General features: G+C 43.4%; 1 protein-coding gene across 10 annotated transcripts; it reads right to left on the reverse strand.

Moving 5' to 3' along the window:
- Positions 1-871: 871 nt before the first annotated feature.
- LOC124875003 (SUN domain-containing protein 1-like) lies at positions 872-19,852 on the reverse strand. Of its 10 annotated transcripts, XR_007039937.1 has the most exons (21): positions 18,011-18,156; positions 16,951-17,312; positions 16,847-16,873; positions 16,488-16,664; positions 12,099-12,218; positions 11,779-11,853; positions 9,583-9,658; positions 9,191-9,225; positions 8,779-8,933; positions 8,414-8,698; positions 7,841-7,933; positions 7,513-7,574; positions 7,286-7,430; positions 6,886-7,170; positions 4,942-5,026; positions 4,558-4,673; positions 4,041-4,208; positions 3,874-3,966; positions 1,498-1,650; positions 1,288-1,390; positions 872-1,194 (listed from the first exon to the last, which is right to left on the reverse strand). XR_007039937.1 is itself a non-coding variant. In XM_047376744.1 (20 exons), the coding sequence occupies exons 3-20, from the start codon at positions 17,237-17,239 to the stop codon at positions 1,534-1,536; spliced, it is 2,403 nt and encodes an 800-aa protein (XP_047232700.1). In that variant the 5' UTR covers positions 17,240-17,312; positions 18,570-18,666; positions 19,603-19,852; the 3' UTR covers positions 872-1,533. The 10 variants fall into 10 exon arrangements, 8 of the variants coding, with proteins under 8 accessions (XP_047232700.1, XP_047232695.1, XP_047232699.1 ...); XR_007039936.1 differs by having other exon boundaries at positions 1,288-1,650; positions 18,011-18,155; XM_047376744.1 differs by lacking the exon at positions 18,011-18,156 and adding exons at positions 18,570-18,666; positions 19,603-19,852 and having other exon boundaries at positions 872-1,650.
- Between the last annotated feature and the right edge of the window lie 356 nt (positions 19,853-20,208).

The following is a 20,208-nucleotide window of genomic DNA, read 5'->3' on the forward strand; positions in this document are numbered from 1 at the left end:
CTACCGGTAAGCTTACACTTCCAGCTGTTTTTGCTGGCTCTCATTTATCAGTAGTTGGATATCGCTGAGACCTGCAGATAAACACAAGTGGAAAAACAAGAACAGTAAAAATATTTTATTAAATAGTTGCTAGAATGATCAGCTGCCATCTAATTCCATAAAACAATACAATCTAAAGGCTGGGAGTGTTCTCTCATGTTTAAACTGACTTTTTTAAAATAAAATGTTAGTTTAAACCAAAAAACAACAAATCATTCTGTCAGTTATTTTCTACCACTTCTTCCATAGTGGGTCGTGGGGAAGTTGTTGCTTATCTCCAGCAGTCTGCAGGTAGGCTGCACCTGGACAGGTCGGCAGTCCATCGCAGCCAGAGAGAAAACAAAAATCACAGCTCTTAGAAGACAGCGTCACACCTAGCAACGGGGTCAACCACACCTCACTAAAAGGTAGGAACTTCTGTCATCTCCTCGCTCAGTCGCTCTCAGCAGAGAACAGAATCACTTAAGCTAGAAGTCTTTGCCATGAAATTCTAGGCTACGCTAGGAGCTCTCTGAGAATCTTTGTGAATACAAGCTCTGATCTTTTAATGCTTCTATTGTAGTTTCAAAAGATGAGTACTGAAATTCAGTTGAAGTTTGTTCAGTATTCTGTTCTGTTAATGTTGGAGAGGTGGGATACACCTGGGACAGGTTGTCTGTTATCAACGGGGGGGGGAAGAAAAAAAAAAAAAAAAAATTGGTTCTTATTTTATGATTTTTATTCTGGTAGAGAATATTTTAGTGTTCCTGCACTTTGTCCTCTCCAGCGAAGTCTGATCTGTTTGCATCATGATGTCTGGTTGTACTAAAACATTTATGGACTGAAACAAAGCTTTTAAAATGTCACATCTTTTATTATATAACAATTCAGTTTGAAGTCTTGTACAAAAGTATTTACATACAAATATAAAAATTGTTCCAGTGCACATAAATAAACTTTCAAATCAAAGAAACTCCGGGTGTGACGAAAAGGTTTTATATTTTCTTTACCTTTAAGTTGTTTCACAGTTTTCAGATTTACAAATGTTAAAAATCTGTACACACATTTAATATTGTATAATCAACTGAAGCAGGGGTTTGTCTTAAACTGAAACCTGAGGTCTTTCCTCCTCATCAGACCGACCCGTCAGTCCGTTTCCATGCTCAGCACCTTTATCTGCACCGTGACAGTGACACAGAGAGAAGGTTTTACTTTGACAGGACCGAATCTTTGTCCTCTCAGAGAAAATATGAAGCTCAGACGCCAAACCTGCAGCGTGAACTCCAGGATTATTTCAAACAGCTGGATGACTTATCACATCTGATAAATGCATAAAACGTGAAAAACAGCAGCAACAACCTGGAACCAGAACCTGGGTATAAAAGTATGAACAGATTCATGGGATCACAGAACAGTCGGAGCATTTCCACAGCCAACATTAGTACCAGCCGCTGTGCAAATGACTTAAAATAGACTCACAAAGCTGCAGTTCAGCAGCTTCTCCACCACATTGACTCAGACGTCACTTGGGGTCCCGTGCACTCTGAAGCGGTACATGCACGTGTACTCTGGGTGGCCCCAGTTAGACAGAACCTGCACCTCGATGATCTGGAAGACTTCATTGTTCTCCTCCTGGTGAAAAAAAAAAAAATTTAACGAAAAAGTAGTTAAAGCTCGTACTCGTCGTCTTCCGCTTATCCGGGACCGGGTCACGGGGGCAGCAGACTCAGCAGAGACGCCCAGACGTCCCTCTCTCTAGACACCTCCTCCAGCTCCACCGGGGGGAGCCCAAGGCGTTCCCAGGCCAGTCAAGAGACATAGTCCCTCCAGCGTGTCTTTGGCCGTCCCCTGGGCCTCCTCCCGGTGGGACGTGCCTGGAACACCTCCCGAGGAAGGCGTCCAGGAGGCATCCGGTATAGATGCCCGAGCCACCTCAACTGGCTCCTCTCGATGTGGAGGAGCAGCGGTTCTACTCCGAGCTCCTCCCCCTATCTCTAAGGGAGTGATCGGCCACCCTACGGAGGAAGCTCATTTCAGCCGCTTGTATCCGTGATCTCGTTCTTTCGGTCATGACCCAAAGTTCATGGCCATAGATGAGGGTAGGAACGTAGACCGACCAGTAAATTGAGAGCTTTGCTTTTTGGCTCAGCTCTCTCTTCACCACAATGGACCGGCACAGCGCCCCCATTACTGCGGCAGCCGCACCGATCCGTCTGTCGATCTCCCGCTCCATTCTTCCCTCACTCGTGAACAAGACCCCGAGATACTTAAACTCCTCCACTTGATGAAGGAACTCCCCTCCAACCTGAAGAGGACAAGCCACCCTTTTCCGGTCGAGTACCATGGCCTCGGACTTGGAGGAGCTGATCCTCATCCCAGCCGCTTCACACTCGGCTGCGAACCGCCACAGTGCATGCTGTAGGTCTTGGCTAGAGGGGGCCAGCAGGACCACGTCATCTGCAAAAAGAAGAGACGAAATCCACTGGTCCCCAAACCAGAAAAAGGGCAGCCCTGCCGGAGTCCAACATGCACCGGGAACAGGTCCGACTTAGTGCCGGCAATGCGGACCAAACTCCTGCTCCGCTCGTACAGGGACCGGATGGCCCCTAATAAAGGGCCCCCGATTCCATACTCCTGGAGCACCCCCACAGGGCATCACGAGGGACACAGTCGAATGCTTTCTTCAGGTCCACAAAACACATGTGGACCGGTTGGGCAAACTCCCATGAAACCTCGAGTACCCTGTAGAGGGTATAGAGCTGGTCCAGTGTTCCACTGCCGGGACGAAAACTACACTGTTCCTCCTGAAGCCGAGGTTCAACTATCGGCCGGACCCTCCTCTCCAATACCCTGGCGTAGGCCTTACCAGGGAGGCTGAGGAGTGTGATCCCCCTGTAGTTGGAACACACCCTCCGGTCCCCCTTCTTTTGTAGGGGGACCACCACCCCAGTCTGCCAATCCAAAGGCACTGTCCCCGACCGCCACGCAATGTTGAAGCGGCGTGTCAACCATGACAGCCCTACAACATCCAGAGATTTGAGGTAGCCCTGCCACCGTGGAGCTTTATAACCACCTCGGTGACTTCAGCCTGGGTGATGAAAGAGTCCAACCCCGAGTCCCCAGCCTCTGTTTCCACCATGGAATGCGTGATGGCAGGATTGAGGAGATCCTCGAAGTACTCCTTCCACCACCCGATAATGTCCTCAGTCGAGTAGTTAAAGCGTCAGCAGAAAAAAAAAAAAAAAATCCCAGACCCCATTTTTGCCTGGTTTCCATCCAGTAATCCATAATTTTCTATAATATTTAAAAGTTCTCCAGACTTTCTGATGGTCTGTAAGAGTTTCTTTTGAATTGCTGAAGGTGTCCAGAAATACAGAGCTTTAAGTGTGTGGGAAAAACGCTGAGAGGATCTGAGGAGTGAGGTTAGGGTCAGCTGGCTACATTGTAGTGAAGAAACAACTTCTCACTGATTCTAAAGCCATTTTATCCGCTCTGACTTTTCCCTTGAAGAATAAAACTCAAACGAGTCCAACAAGCCAAAGTTCCAGTTGTAACTTGTTGAACCTCATCGTCTTAGAGTCAGTTTGACCCAGACCATGCCACAGCCACTACTACTGTGGATGAAGAAAAATGAACTTCAATCTGTTTAAATTCTTTTCTGATATTGTCCTGACTCTTCTTACTTTTCTGTCATTACAATGATTACGTTGATGATTCTTAGTAATAAGCGTCTGAATCAATTGGGCAGAAAAGACTCCTAAACTCTAAGGATAAGTGAGAATGTTTCATCCCTGTGAAGCTTTTAAAAAGGAAACCCTGCAGCTCAGTGCATCCTGGTTGGTACTGACGACTCACTGAGATGGTGAAGGTCTGCAGATCTTCTCCGTCTTCATCGTAGGTGTAATTTCCCAGGAGCTTTCCTTTCTCCTGATGCTCGTCTCTCAGACCCTAAAAATCAACAGAGTTCAGCTCAAACCACATGCTGCGTTTCCAAGGCCTCCGCGGTGCTGATGCTGTCTTACATAAACACTGAAGTCTCTTGGAGCGCTGTGCAGTGTCCTGCTGGGGGCCAGGGATTTGGGGATGTGCTCCATGGTGACAGATGTGGGAAGGATTCTCATGGAGAGCTGGATCACAAGGAAGCCTTTGGAGCCTCTGAAGGCCCAGCAGTTCCCAGGATGGACATCAGGCTGCAAGAGAAAGGTGACAAGATTATTAAAAGTAAGACACGAATCAATGACAAAAAAGAGATTTTTTTAATTAAACATTTTTGTGTTTTCAACCTAAATTAACAGTCAAATTCTTCTGCTGTTGGAATTAAACAGCCTCTGCTTTTTAAAGCAGTCTAAAAACAGGAAAACCCAGTTGATTCAAGATCAGTAAAAATGAATCCCAACCACATGTTCTACCACTGCTATTCTACCACCGTGGGGCTGAGTTGCTCTAATTTAAAAGAAAAACTTTGGTACAGAATCTAAGGCCTGGGGTGAACCTGGGAACTGCTAGTATGAAGGTGAGTTGGTTCAACAAGTGAGGTACCTGGATTACAGCTCGAGGAGACTGGGAGAAATACCAGAGAGGAACTCCAAACAGGCTCAGCAGGGCGGCCTTCGTCTCATAGGTCTCCGAGCAGCGAGTGCTGAGGATGCTGCCCCCTGCAGGGCGATTACAGACATGTCAGGATACAGAGGAGCAGGGCGTCATGCAGCTGATTAGTTTTCAAACTGTCAAAAGAGCTCAAATGTCTCACCACCTGATTTATAAAAACCCAGACAAGAGCCTGGATTCAGATCTAGTTTTTTTTAGGAAACCAACCATCTGAAACTATTTTAACAATTTACAGAAAAAAAAAAAAAAAAAACATTCTTACAGACAAACTGAAGCACTAACAAAACTGTAAAAGAGATTTTGGCTGTTGCTGACCTCCAGACTCCAGAGCATAGTCCGCCAAGCCGGTTCGGTCCTGAGAAAACAGTCTCAGAGCTTCCGTTACCATCACATGGACTTTCTGGAAAAGCAGAGACTCAGCTTTGGTATCGTGATGGTTTGTTTGAGGACTTTTCCCCGCTACTCTAATGGTGTCCCAGCAGGGAATCTGCTTGTTAAAACAACCTTAGTACACTTACCCTACTTTATTCAAAGAAGCCTTTTGGAATTTAAAAGTGTAAGAGTGAACAATCAGATGTAAATCAACAATACTGGTCCTTCTCAAAATATTAGCATATTGTGATAAAGTTCATTATTTTCTATAATGTAATGATGAAAATTTAACATTCATATATTTTAGATTTATTGCACACTAACTGAAATATTTCAGGTCTTTTATTGTCTTAATACGGATGATTTTGGCATACAGCTCATGAAAACCCAAAATTCCTATCTCACAAAATTAGCATATTTCATCCGACCAATAAAAGAAAAGTGTTTTTAATACAAAAAACGTCAACCTTCAAATAATCATGTACAGTTATGCACTCAATACTTGGTCGGGAATCCTTTTGCAGAAATGACTGCTTCAATGCGGCGTGGCATGGAGGCAATCAGCCTGTGGCACTGCTGAGGTCTTATGGAGGCCCAGGATGCTTCGATAGCGGCCTTTAGCTCATCCAGAGTGTTGGGTCTTGAGTCTCTCAACGTTCTCTTCACAATATCCCACAGATTCTCTATGGGGTTCAGGTCAGGAGAGTTGGCAGGCCAATTGAGCACAGTGATACCATGGTCAGTAAACCATTTACCAGTGGTTTTGGCACTGTGAGCAGGTGCCAGGTCGTGCTGAAAAATGAAATCTTCATCTCCATAAAGCTTTTCAGCAGATGGAAGCATGAAGTGCTCCAAAATCTCCTGATAGCTAGCTGCATTGACCCTGCCCTTGATAAAACACAGTGGACCAACACCAGCAGCTGACACGGCACCCCAGACCATCACTGACTGTGGGTACTTGACACTGGACTTCTGGCATTTTGGCATTTCCTTCTCCCCAGTCTTCCTCCAGACTCTGGCACCTTTATTTCCGAATGACATGCAGAATTTGCTTTCATCCGAAAAAAGTACTTTGGACCACTGAGCAACAGTCCAGTGCTGCTTCTCTGTAGCCCAGGTCTGGGGAATGCGGCACCTGTAGCCCATTTCCTGCACACGCCTGTGCACGGTGGCTCTGGATGTTTCTACTCCAGACTCAGTCCACTGCTTCCGCAGGTCCCCCAAGGTCTGGAATCGGCCCTTCTCCACAATCTTCCTCAGGGTCCGGTCACCTCTTCTCGTTGTGCAGCGTTTTCTGCCACACTTTTTCCTTCCCACAGACTTCCCACTGAGGTGCCTTGATACAGCACTCTGGGAACAGCCTATTCGTTCAGAAATTTCTTTCTGTGTCTTACTCTCTTGCTTGAGGGTGTCAATAGTGGCCTTCTGGACAGCAGTCAGGTCGGCAGTCGTAAGACTGCCTCCATGATTGGGGTTTTGAGTGATGAACCAGGCTGGGAGTTTTAAAGGCCTCAGTAATCTTTTGCAGGTGTTTAGAGTTAACTCGTTGATTCAGATGATTAGGTTCATAGCTCGTTTAGAGACCCTTTTAATGATATGCTAATTTTGTGAGATAGGAATTTTGGGTTTTCATGAGCTGTATGCCAAAATCATCCGTATTAAGACAATAAAAGACCTGAAATATTTCAGTTAGTGTGCAATGAATCTAAAATATATGAATGTTAAATTTTCATCATGACATTATGGAAAATAATGAACTTTATCACAATATGCTAATATTTTGAGAACGACCTGTAGATTAAAAGTTAAATATTTGAACCATTTCTTTCCGGTAACATGAACCAATATTACATGTGAGGTTGAAAAACTAAGACTTCCTCCTCTCACCTCCTTGGTGACAGCATTCCCAGCTGTATCCAGAACGGCCTCTCTGACAGTATCCGCCCCGTGCAGCTGCTGCAGCCGCTGGTTGATGTTCTGCAGGATACTAAACTCCAGAGAGGACAGCGCCTCCTGCAGGTTGGCCTCGCTGATAAACTGCTGGGACAGCCACTGCAGGAGGGACTCGGGGAGGATGGAATCACCGTCCTGAGTCAGCTGGTTTCCGTAGATCAAAGCCCGAACCTCCTCTCGGATCAGAACCAATATTTGCTCTGACATCTGTGAAGGAGGCTGTAAATTACCAAAAAAAAAAAAAAAAAAAAAAGTCATAAAAGCTTTTTCAGAAAAGCTTTTATTTTGAAATGAAGTTCTCAAAGTGACATCCTGTTACAATAAGGAATCTCACAGTATGCTGGGTTCTGTCAAGTTGTTGGCAGCTGTCCTGACACCCGGACAGACCGTCTACATCCCGCCTGACGTCCACCAGAGCTGCTACCAACCGGGAAACATCAGCTTGCAAAGCATCCTGGGACTCTTTGTCCACCATGGCGCTGTTGGAGTCGGTGGGCAGAGAAAATAAACCTTTAAGGTACATGAGCTGCATCAGGTTTAAGTGATGAGGATGAAGGCTACCTGGGAGTAGGTGAGCGAACAGCAGGGTGCGCTGTGCCAGCTTCATGTGTCCATTGCAGCTCCTGCACAACAACAACAGACAGATGGACTGAGATGCCGGATACCATTAACCACATGTGTCAAACTCCAGTCCTCGAGGATCTGTGTTCATTAGCAGGACGCTGTGGAACTTGGATACATGCTGAGGAGGTGATTCAGCCATCTGATCCAGGTGTTGGACCAGGGACACGTCTAAACATTGTGGGACACCAGCCCTCCGGAACCGAAGTTTGACACCCCTCCCATAAACAAATTTAATCCCGTTTACGAGCTGGATCTTAAGACTAACCTGACTCCTGGCTACGACCTGCTGCAGCTGCAGCTCCAGCTGTTCCAGACGGGACATTTGGGTTTTCAGCACCAACAAATCCTGCTGCCGCATCTACAGACACACAGGGGACAACTCTCAGTTTCTGTTCTTTAACCTGAAGGATTCAGTTTCAGTATTTGGAATCCCTGCACAGAGAAACCGCTGCTCCACGGATTAATGAATCCAAAAACAACATTCACTCAGGCATGCATACAGGCATACAATCTACTGAGGACCATTTTGAGTTGCTGCAATTACATTTCAGCAAGTTGGACTAGCCTGCAGCATCAGGCTTTCAGTTTAAATTTCTCTGTAACTTCAGATTAAACCCTCTGTGGGTTGGTCATTTTCAATAAATGATGTGGCATCCTTCTGTTCCAAACACATTACCTGTTCCATGCCAGTATGGATATTCAGTAGGATTTTTCTTCCAATTGAAATCTGATGCGTTTTTAAAATGTTCCTTTAATTTTTGAGCAGTGTCTAAAGAATAAACTAAACAACCAATGAGCTGAAATTTGTTTGACGTTTAAATGGTGTAAAGTTTCCAACCTGCTCCATCTGCCGTCTCTCTTCACCGAGTCGTCTGCGGAGCAGAGACAGCTGCTGCTCCATTAGCCCCCTTGTCCACAGCTCCGCGTCGTACCTGCTGTGGTGGGACCTGGACGCCTGCTGATGGAGGTCAGCGTAGAGCTGGAGCAGCTCGCTGTGACTCTGCTCCGCCCGTCGCTCTGCAGCCTCCATCTCCTCCCATAGCGCCCTCAGACTCTGCTCCATCTGAACAAGCCGCTCAGAATCTAACACCACCACTGCTGGCGGAGCTGCTGATGGAACCTCCTAATATAAAAACATGACCACATGTGTAGGAGATCCGTTTTAAAAGCGGAACATTATGTATGATTTTCATGAGCAGTTACCTGAGGAGGCATTTCAGCTGATGGAGGCGGACTCTGGACCAACACCTCCACAATGCCCTCTGCTGACTGGCTCTGAGAAGACATGAAGCTGTGAACAGAGGACAGACCTGGAACATCTGCCATGTTGAAGTCTGGAAGGAGCGAATAGAAACCAGCTTGATGGAACCAAAACAAACCAGACAGGAAGAACATAGGAGTGTTATTTTTCCTCATCAGGTGATCAACAAAGTTCAGAGATTAGTTAGCAGAAAATGTATCAGAAAAATAAAACTACTTGTTCATCAGAATTGCTAAAATTCGCATTTAATTCAGATGTTGGCTTGATGTGATAGCCTGAAGCTTCAAGATTAAGCAGAGACAGAAACATTTTAAAGCAGAAGTTGAACCTGAATTTCCTTAAAGTACAACTTACTGAAGAAGAGAAGGAGCAGGAGTACAATGAAGAGCCTGAGGAGAAAACAAGACATCTGGATGTTGAACTGCAGCATGTGGTTGAATATCAAAGCAAAACATTAAAATTATTTCAAACAGCAGCAGCTGCCACCATCACATTCTGGCCTCCACAAAGAAACGAGGACTTTAATTTAATTTCCCAGAGTCCTAAACTTACATACCTAAAACTAGCTCAAACAAAAACATTGGATTAAATCTAGTTTTATGATGTTCTAATGCAAGAGGATTGAACTGAGACTCAGAGGGTCAGAGCTCAGTCCCAAAGAGAAGAAAAAGTTTGCATGGGTTAAAAAAAAAAAGTCCTCTCGACGCTGAGCTATCTGCAGGTTGGTGGGATGTAAACATCTTTACCTGCCAAGGTGGAAGCCTGAGCTCATGCCACTCCATCGTCTGCCGATTTGTCTGAACATGTCTCCTGCCGAGCAACCTGAGGACCCAAACAGATTCAGGATCAGCTGCTTGTAAATCTGATGCATTCAGCTGAAGGTCAAGTTAGGTGACAGAGAGATTAGTAGAACCTTATTGATGTTAAACAGTTCAAACAAGATGCACAAACTCAACCTCCCAAAAATGACTGAGAGGAGGAAAGGCTCTCTGATTATCATGAAAACCTTAAATCTTATTAGCAGCAATTCAGACTCTTGGATCCATTTATTATACCAGTTCACAGTATGTAGGGCTGATTTTCAGAGCTGGGAACAGATTAATAGTCTGATTCTGGTGCATCTTATTTTCACTGCAGAAACAATGAACTTAAAAATAGCACAGGACCAACATGAGGCAATTCAGAGCCGGGCAGAGGGAGTCGGGGTCCTCTAACACCACCTACAGACATCTAGCTAGAGAAACAAACAGCACACACGGCGACCGTAACCTGCAGAGCGACCACCTCTCAGTGCAGCAGAGAAAACCATCTGGGTAAGAAGCCACAGAGCTGCAGCTGTAGAGGCAAAGCTGACCATTAGAGAGACACCGAGATGAGACCGGTTTTAGAAAGTTATTTAGGGTTCTGGTTCTTTTTCCTGCAGCTGGTTAAACTGGAGCTGAACCTGTGAAAACTGCAGCGTTGCGTATGAGCCCCAAAAGACAGGATGACCAGGAGGAGGACGATGAAGAGGAGATGTCCAGCTGGGAGCGCTGCTTCTCCTTACAGTCGTCACCTGTTGGTGTCAAAACCGCGTTAAAGCTCCACACACACACACACATATCAACTTTCTGCTCCAGCCATGGTGAAGCTATAAGCGGTCATCCCATTTTGTTTTCCTGACCTCTAAGCATTTACAGAGCCAGGCAGAAGATTCTATCTATTTTAACCATCTATCTGAAAGCTCAAACATGTAGTTGCAATGATTCTCAAAAACATTAATTTACTGTAGTTTTTTTAATGATTCTTCAACAGGGTCAAGGTCAGAGCTTTGGATAGGCCATTCCAGAAGCTTCATGCTAGCCTGCTTTATCCATTTCAGAACCAGTCTGGGTGTGTGATTGTGGTTGTTAACATGCTGGAACACCCAGTTTCAACCATCTACTTGTTCATTTGAGACAGTTGTAGAATGTGAAGAGACTACTCCCCCCCCCCCATTTACTTTGGAACAGCCCCGCAGCATGGTGCAGCCAACACCATGCTTGACTGTTGTTTGGTTTGAAAGCCTACCCTGACTTCTCCAAACACTCAGCCAAACCTTTTTATTGTCTAATAATAAAAGAAGACATTTGGATTGTCAGTCTGCAGCTGCAGATTTCAGTTTAGCTTGACGGTGGGGACTTTGGAGCAGGATCTTGTTTCTGGGTCAGCATCCTCTCGGTCCATGGAGATGGAAAACCGGCTCAGCTGTGGACAGCCATCCTGGTGTTCAATCTGCTTCCAGTTCACCCCAGACTTGAGCCTTGGTGGTTCCTGGGTTGTTCCTTAACATTCTAATCAATGTCATTTCATCTGAGGGGGAGAGTTTGGGTCAGATGGTTGACACAGAGACATGAGGGTGTGTCAACAGGACAAAAATTCTAAACACATTAAAATGTTGAAGGAAACTAAATTCAAATGAACTCAAAATCTGCAAAGAGCAGTAAAAAGTTTGCTGATGACTAAAGAAAACATTTGGTTGAGGTGCACCTTTTCAAGAGACATTTAACCAAATATTGAGCCTGTTTGAACCCGTGTGGTTCAGTGAAAGTCCACAAATGTTTCAAAATGGTGCACCCCATTCTTGTTTTTAAATCATTGCAGCTGTTTGTTGTATAAGCCTTCCACCTTGGGATGTCAAAATGCTTTAAATGAGTCCCAAAAACATCACTGATGAGTGGATGTGAACATCTGAGCCACTCTGCCTGTACGACAACCTCCATCAGAGCCGCCCAAGGCCTGTTTTCACACACTAAACTAAAACCTCTCCTTCTATTCTGAAGAAACTTAATATCTGCACCAACAACATGAAACCCTCAAATATATTTCAAGAGAGATTACAAAATGTTTGGACTATTTCTGACATGAGCCAAAACAGTGACTGAAGGTTAACAGCTGCAGATGTTCGGACATGTCTGACTCACACAGCGATCCGACAGGATGAAGCTCCTTCAGTTTGGGTTCCTTCAGAGCCATGACTCCACAGTTACCGGATCGAGCTGCAGCAGAGGGAACAAAGAGTCAGGACTCACTGGAGCTCAGAAACATTAACATGTCGTTAAGTCTTCGGAAGTGGGGAGTGGCACAGCCATAGCCACAATTTGCATTTCACCGAGGAAACAGCCAAAGTGAAGGTCTGATCGGAGTGATTTGTTTGTTTCAGATGAAACCGAGTGCTTTATTCCCCCCAGTTAAACACCAGTATGTGTGAGGAGAAAGAGGAGCAGGCATGTAAGTTCTTTACCTCCATGCCTGTTGGGCTGTGAGCGAGAGGGCAGCCAGGTGAGCTGCAGAACAGGCATGCAGCGGGCTGCAGCTCTCCTGACAAACAGCAGGGAGGAGTTCAGCCACAGCTGCAGCACATCTGGAAGAGCCGAGTTCAAGATTAAACAGGAGACCTGCAGCAGGTTCAGTTCAGCCTGCCTCACTGCAGCAACGCGAGAAGCAGATTTACATACAGATTTATACAAAACATGCTGGCCTGGAGAGCTGCGGGAACATAAGTTACTTCAAACCTTTAGATGCTCGGGCATCATAACTAAACAAAGTCCCCGTTTTTAAACATGCAAAGCTGTCAACAACTGAACACATTAAGGAAAGTGGAAGCTGATGCTCATTGATGGTAAGGATATAAAATGAAGATTATAATTCATATGTATAATGTTGGAGTCAAGACCAATCAACAGAGAACAAGTCAAGACCAGAACATAAGAGAGAGAAGAGAACAAAACTTTAAGGAAGGCAAGATTGAATCAAAACCATTAGCAAGCTAACCTATAACAGGGCTCCAGACCAACTGGTTTCACTGGTGTACCAAACTTTTTCAGACTGATGCACTGCCAACCCAACCTTGTTTGTATGCAGACCCTCAGCTACAGCCCACTAGTCTAGTAAATCTGACAAGTCGGTAAGAAGTTAAACGGACGACTCTGAGGCGATCATTTATCCAGCTAAACGTTAGCAGAGGGATTGTAGGTGACAGGCGGAGGAGGCGGACTTCACCCACAGAGGGATTGTAGGTGACAGGCGGAGGAGGCGGACTTCACCCACAGAGGGATTGTAGGTGACAGGCGGAGGAGGCGGACTTCACCCACAGAGGGATTGTAGGTGACAGGCGGAGGAGGCGGACTTCACCCACAGAGGGATTGTAGGTGACAGGCGGAGGAGGCGGACTTCACCCACAGAGGGATTGTAGGTGACAGGCGGAGGAGGCGGACTTCACCCACTTAGCTTTCTGTCGGTCTGTCTGTGTGCTGAAAAAAAAAACGAAAAAAAAAAAAAAATCCACATATTTGCTCTGGAGAATGTTTCTCCTCGTTTTCTCAGCTCTCTTCACACTAATCTGCAGTAAAATAAAACTGTTGTTTCAGTGGTCTTGAGAAAGAAAAAAAAATCCAGAGTCCAATAAAACTTAAGCTGGGACAAAGACAAGAACTCGAGTACCGCGACACTTACGCCAGAACACCAGACAACAACTACGGCCATCGAGCATCATATGGGAACAATATACATATGCTTTGGACATATCAAAAACTGGACACATAAAGACACGTCAGATGTCATTAATATGACATTTACCAGAATTTTATGGAACCTGAGGTGGCATTGCTTGGGGTAATTCTCTCTATTGCCAAAAGTGTTGGATCATCCCTATAATTATTGAATGTTGTAACTGAATGTTCCAGCTACTCCCATGGTGTATAAAATCCAGCATGTAAGCAGGCAGACTGCTTCTACAAACATTTTGGAAAAAAAATGGGTCGCACTCATGTGCTCAAGGAATTCTAAATGTGGTACCAGGACAGAAAAACTGTGCAATGAGAACAGTCACGAAGTTCCTCGCTACTAAATGTTCCTAAGTTGGCTGTCAGAGGTATTATATCAAACTGGAAGTGACTGGAGACAACAGCAAGAGCAGAGATGTGTACTTTGGTATGATGAATCTTTTTGGCAATCCAATGGATGAGTTGCCAGGAGCACGTTCTTGACAGAATTACGTTTAGTGTCAAGTTTGGTGGAGGAGATATTATGGTCTGGATTTGTTTTGCTCCAGTGCAAAAAGCAAGGTCCATGAAGACATGGATGAGCAGGTTTTATGTGAAAGAACTTAACGGGTCAACATAGAGTCCTGACCTTAACCCTAACCCTTTTTGGATGAATAAAAGCAGACAATGTGTCCGACCTTCTCATCCAACATTAGTGTCTGACCTCAAATGTGCTTTAGAGAGAATGGTTAAAACTTCCTATAAACAAACATCCAAATGTTGTGGAAAGTCTTCCCAGAAGAGTAGAAGCTCTTGCAGCTGCAGACCAACTCCAAATGAAACGATCTTTAAGAAGGGCAGGATGTCATTAAAGTTCTTGTGTGTAAATGCAAACATCTCAATGCTTTCAACAACAAACTACATCTGCTAGTTACAATTAAAATCAGCGAAGAAATGCTGTAAAATCAATTGCTTAAAACCTGATCCAGCATGACCAGGAGTGGGAGATCTACCTCAACTAACACCTTCAAAAAAGCTTTAATCAGATGCGAATAAACACACACCTGCTTCTGTAATCATTTTAAAAAATAAAATAAAAAAGTTACAAGTCTGACTAATCTCAGCTGTTTATGTCATTCTGTTAAAGATGGATGCTTATCAGTATTGCGTTCTTTTACAATAACCAAGGGTGTCAACAGCTGTTAGAAGCAAACAGAATAAGTTAAAAACTACGTCACCATAATAATCAGCATTATATCAAATGATCAGCAAAGAGAGACACAAGCTGCAGTAAAAATCTGTGAAATCTGAGATGACTCAGTGGCTCTACTGTACTTTTTTTACTTACTGGGCTTTTAAACTCAAAAAATAAAAAACACAAAACAAAGACAAAATATCTGAAGAAAAAAACAAAACAATAAGATGATAAAGAAAATCAGACCAAGAAGTCCAAACTCCTCAGGTGGTTTTTATTCTGCTAGAATATTCAGAATTAGCAACTAAAAAATTAAACAGTTTCAAACTGAGGGTATTACACGAAAATGTACAAAAACCTACATCAAGCAGCTTTCATCCAAATAATGACGTGCAACAGCCTGGAAAGACACCTGAAACAGCAGCAGGAGATAAAAGACTGATTTATCTGAGCCAATAAGTTCTTAGTGAGAGTCTGAAACCTATGTTCACCCCAAAACTGTACAACATTGTACTGTATTGGTTTAGTTGTCATATGCAGGTTAACACACAGTCAACAATGCAAAGAAGTGTGTGGGATAAAAAGAACCGTTGGACTCACTATACAAACAAAACAGCTACTTTATGTCCTATAGATTTCTAAGGAACTACATGCTTTGTGCTTGTCAAAAAAAAGACTGCAGAAGAACAATTTTGAACATGTTTATAAGAGTTTTACATACAACTTTACAAGTTGTGATGTTTGCATAATAGGGCGGCTTCTACATAAAACGGTCCAATCTAATGTTGATCCTGTTCCTCCCAAATTAAAGTGAAAAATACAGATCATTTTCTCTCAGCTGCTGACGGTTCTACTGCGTTGTCTGAGAGAAACTTTTGTTCCCGACTCCTTATTCTACCCCTTAATCAGCTGTGTGTAGGGATGGGTACCTTTAACATTTGAACCCACCGATGCCCGGTACCTGGCAATCGGTACCAGTTTTCGGTACTTTGGGTGTTTATATGGAAATAAATGTTAATTCGTTTAATAATAAAATCTCAATTTTTCAATTGAAAACATATTTCTTAATATATAAACTACAATGAATATAAAAAAAGAAATCGGGATGTCGTTTTGATACATTTCTTCTCCCATGTTTCTGGCTGCAGAGGACGAGTCGCCAACGGTGCTGAATGCAGGAGTTGTAGCCGTAGATCTGAGGCTCATGAAAAGTGTGCAATCTTCAGCCAGGAGAAAAAGCTTGTGCTTAACCAGGTGCTTCCTCAGATTAGAAGTATTCCCGCCGCTGGTCTTTCACGTCGCGTCACAAATATTACAGCGAGCATAATCTGCACCGCATTTTGGAGCCAAACCTTCGACCGCTTCCTATCAGCCATGCTTTGTTGACGGTAACCAGCGGCTACTGACGTCATTACGCTCTTGGGCGTGCAATGCTGTGTTCATGTCCGGTATGGAAAATCGCCCACTGTTCTGCTCCCTCAGTGTCACAATGATGCGTTTAGGTATTGAAACATGGTACCGTTTGATTTTACGTGGATCGGTCGGTACCTATAAAAGAACCGAATTCGTTACCCATCCCTAGCAGTGTGGCTGTATACCTGACAAAGTGGCAGGAGTTAAATAGAGCTCTGTTTGTCAGGAAAAGAAGTCCTTGGATAGATGAAAATATTTGTAGTTTCAGAAGAATATGTAAAGCTGAGAGGCTCTGGAAAACAACCATGTTTACAGGTTGCACTTTAAGGATCTTAGAAACATTTGAATGAGAAGGTAAAAAAACAAAAAACTGCTTCTTTCTCAAATTTTCTACAAACTACAACTCAAAAAGATTTGCTTGATATAAATTAAACTTTAAATACAACCCACTTTTTATTTGAAATGAAATTGAAAAAAACGATTCTGCTTCCAGTAAAGTCAAAGATTCCAGCTCTTCAGGAACTAAAAGCTGCTGCCTCACCTGTCCTGCTCCTGCGATCTCTGCAGTAGACCGTGGAGGTTTCCATGTTGGTCTTTGGTGCGCTCTGACAATCGCAGTCCTTACAGCAAACACTGCTGACAGTCTGGACCGGGTGTTTGGCACAGCAGCTGTCTGAACCAATCAGACTGCTGATCTCATTGGCTACAATGGTGCTTTCTGTGAGAGAGACGGTGATATCAGATGAGCCAGCAGCAACTTTTCAAACTGCACAGTTGATGTGACGCACTGCAGAACACGGCGTCACAAACAGAGGGGGAGGAGCTCAGTTTCATCAGTCTGTGTTTGCAGCACAAGTTTAAATGATGGAGTTTGAGTTCCTGATCTGAATAGAAACGTACCTTTAGGATCTGCATCCTGGTCTAAACCTGAGGAGGAGGAGGAGCAGAGTTAAACCCAGTCCAGAATGATGATAAAGATGTCAAAGAAGAGGCAGTAGGAATACCCCAGAAGGTTTCGACCAGTGTGCTCTCCTGGATGGACGATTCGTCCAGCAGGGAGGACATCAGGGAGGCGTCTGAAGCCACGCTGTGGAGGCTGCTGTTGTGGAGCGACTGGGCGACTGCTTTCCGAGGAGAGCTGACAAGGAGCGACTCCGAGCAGGAGGCCGAGTGCTGCCAGGAATGACGGGCCCTGCTCCTCCAGCTGGCTCCTCCCACGCTAAAGGAGGCACTGCTGCGAAGCAGACTGCGGTCCAGCAGGCCATCATCGAGCCGCAAGCTGCGTCTGGACATGAGTCCTGTCTGGAGGGAGGAGGGGATCTGCTGCTCCTGCTCAGAGTCTGACAGTGAAGAAGAGTAGCTGGAGCTAAGGAGGAAGGAGAACGGTAAGGATGAGTAAAGAGGGTGGTCTGACGACTGAAATCAGGAACCACTCGGATTGTCTGCTGCTGAAGGCAATCAAAGAAGGAGCAGCTCTGTAACACTGAAGGAAATTGTTCCAGAAACCATTAAGCATGATTTGATGTGGTTCTTTTATCATGTAAAAAAAAGCAAAAAGGGAAAATTTTAATCTTAAAAAAAAGTCAGTCACTGATAATAAATATATACATTTTTTATGAGTTTTAAAAAATAAAAACCATGAATAAAAAATAAATAAATATTGATTTTGTATTCCCTACGTAAATTCTGTAATAAATGTAAAGGTTTTGACAAGTTGTCCCAGCATGTGTGTTTGTGTGTGCATTAATAAAGTATATTTTTATTGGTTTTAATGGGTTGATTTATTCCCACAGCTTCTGTGTGAATGTTTACAGATAATTTAAACGGTCAGAACTGCTGACTCCATTTTAAACCAGATTCTCAGACTTTACAGGAATGTTTGTGCTGCAGCATCTTCAACCTGAGAATCTAATCGCGCAATTTTCAGACACACCTTCAGCGGTTCTGATCAGAAACTCAGACTGTGTTCGAGCGCTGATCAGTCTCAGCCTTATTACAACAAATCCCTGCAACCTGATCTCACAGTCTGACCTACATACAGAGACATGAGTGGAGGATACACACAGGTCATTCCAGCCCCAGCTCTGCAGCTCTTCGTCTTCCTCCCCCATCACAAGAGAAACGCACATCACGACAACTCACACATTACAGAACCACACAAATCAATAACATTCTCGCTGTGTTGCAGTGGGCCAGCTTTGCCTTTAACCTGCCAACACTTCCTGTTCCTGTCGCGTGTTGTTGAGCTGATTAGACTCCACCCACAAACACACACATACAGGTCAGGTGGAAGGTCTTCTTGAAAACCCAGAGTGAAAGCCTGAGTGAAAAAGCTGCCAAAGTCAACAATTAAAGACCTACCCTTCAGCAAACCTGAAGAACTGTTGACTCTGACCACTTAAAAAGGGTTACAGAACAGCCATCAGGAGCTTAAAACTGGACAGCTAAAACCTTAGAATATTAACCTAAAAATTATGGGAAACAAATAAATGACAAGTTAAATGAACAACAAAAATCAGCAGAGATGATTGCTAATCTTAAAACGTTTAGATTTTTGCCTTCATCGTTGAAATGACCAAATCCACTAAGTCCCATAAATAAAAAAACAAAACAAAAAACACACCAGCTGAAATATTGTGCTCATGGAGTCAGCAAGTTAACATGTTCCTGATCACCAACACACATGAAACCCTCTGGTTGTAGTCACACCAGGGTCAACGCTGCATGGGAGAAAACACAAAGAGGTGACAAGGAAAAATTGAAATCAAGAAGTGAAAGCAGGATCAAAAATCCTTCAAGTAAAAACTATGAAGAGGTCATCCAAAAAGATAATCCTACATATTAAAGAACTATTACTCTTAAATTTTTAGCTTTAAAAAAAAACAAAACATTAAAAGGGTTTATAAAAATTACAAAACTTTATTAAAAATAATTAAGTGTTAGAACCATGTTCCGTAAACAAGAAAAATAAAAATAGGCCCTCACTGTACATTTTTAGATCTCACATTAGAAATAATTAAAACCTGGAACACGGAGATCCTATATATTAATAGCTCCGATTTAAAAAAAAAAAAAAAAAAAAAAAAGAAATAGAATCTAAAAAGAATTTAAAAGTCAAGCCTGGTGGTAACCAGGCAGCCAGGAAACTATTTTTTATTTATATAACATGCAAGCAACTGAGCTATCCAGGGCTTGTTCATGCGATTAATAAAAGCACTTTAGTTCCAGAGATATTTTCTAAAATATGTTTTCTTATGATAAAATCCAGGTTTATTTAATTATGTGTAATGAGTCTAAATTACAGTAATAAATTAAAGAAATCGCAGAACTTCCAGGGATCCATATTTATCAGACATATTTCTAAATTCAAACTATTGAGATTTTTTATAATTTTTCCCAGTAACTAAACTAATAAAGCGCTAATTATTTAATACGTTCAGCTTACAGCCAATTAGCGTGAAGAAGGGAAAATTGATGTTGAATCAAACCAATGACTTTTAGAAGAGGGCGGGACCCCGCGAAAAACAAACGGTGTGCGTCTGTGTTCAAATATATTCGCATTCGGAGGGCAGATAGAAAAGAAAAAGAAAAAAATAAACAGGCCAGATATAGGTCTTATAAAATAAGATAAAAATAGTACGACAAAGCACACTTACCTTGAGCAGAACCCAAGAACTGCTGGAAAAAAAACAACAAATTGAGCGGACTCTAGCAGCTACTAGACAAGCACGGACTGAAGGACACCGACTTTAACGACAAATAAATAGCGGTCAGAACAACGGGTGATCAAATATGCTACTAAAACCCGTTTCCAATGGGAACAACCTGAAAATATGAGATGTCAACGAGTTTAACTCAGTCAATCAACGATGCAGTGACGCTAACGCTGTTGCTGTTTTTATAACTACGAGTCTTATTATCGCCCCCGTGTGGCGGGAGACAATATCTGCTCCGGGGGAAGCCCAAAGATCGTACATAAACCTTAAGATAGCTCACACCTGTTAAAATTACCGAGGCGAATCACTACAACAACTTTAAGTATTCAAAAGAATATGTGGCCAATGCAGGACATTTACATGATACGGTACTTACTAAACACATTTGGACACTGAAGAAGACGTTATGAAATTTAACACATAGTAAACCATCACGTCGGTTGGTCTCGTAACAATGTTTCAGAGCAATAATCATATTTTATGTTTGCATGCATTAGACTACCAGTTTGATGCTGTGGGTAAACAGAAAACCAGATTTAATCTTTG

Source organism: Girardinichthys multiradiatus, chromosome 10, assembly GCF_021462225.1.
Source record: "Girardinichthys multiradiatus isolate DD_20200921_A chromosome 10, DD_fGirMul_XY1, whole genome shotgun sequence".
Classification (NCBI taxonomy): Eukaryota; Metazoa; Chordata; class Actinopteri; order Cyprinodontiformes; family Goodeidae; genus Girardinichthys; species Girardinichthys multiradiatus.

Coding starts and splice junctions, on each gene's coding strand:
- LOC124875003 (XM_047376739.1), bottom strand. CDS start 18,075: ATGTGCGTTTCTCTTGTGATGGGGGAGGAAGACGAAGAGCTGCAGAGC. Junction 11,854..12,098: donor ACAGCCCAACAGGCATGGAG/GTAAAGAACTTA, acceptor CCTCTGCTGCAG/CTCGATCCGGTAACTGTGGA. Junction 1,651..3,873: donor TGCAGACCTTCACCATCTCA/GTGAGTCGTCAG, acceptor TTTTTTCACCAG/GAGGAGAACAATGAAGTCTT.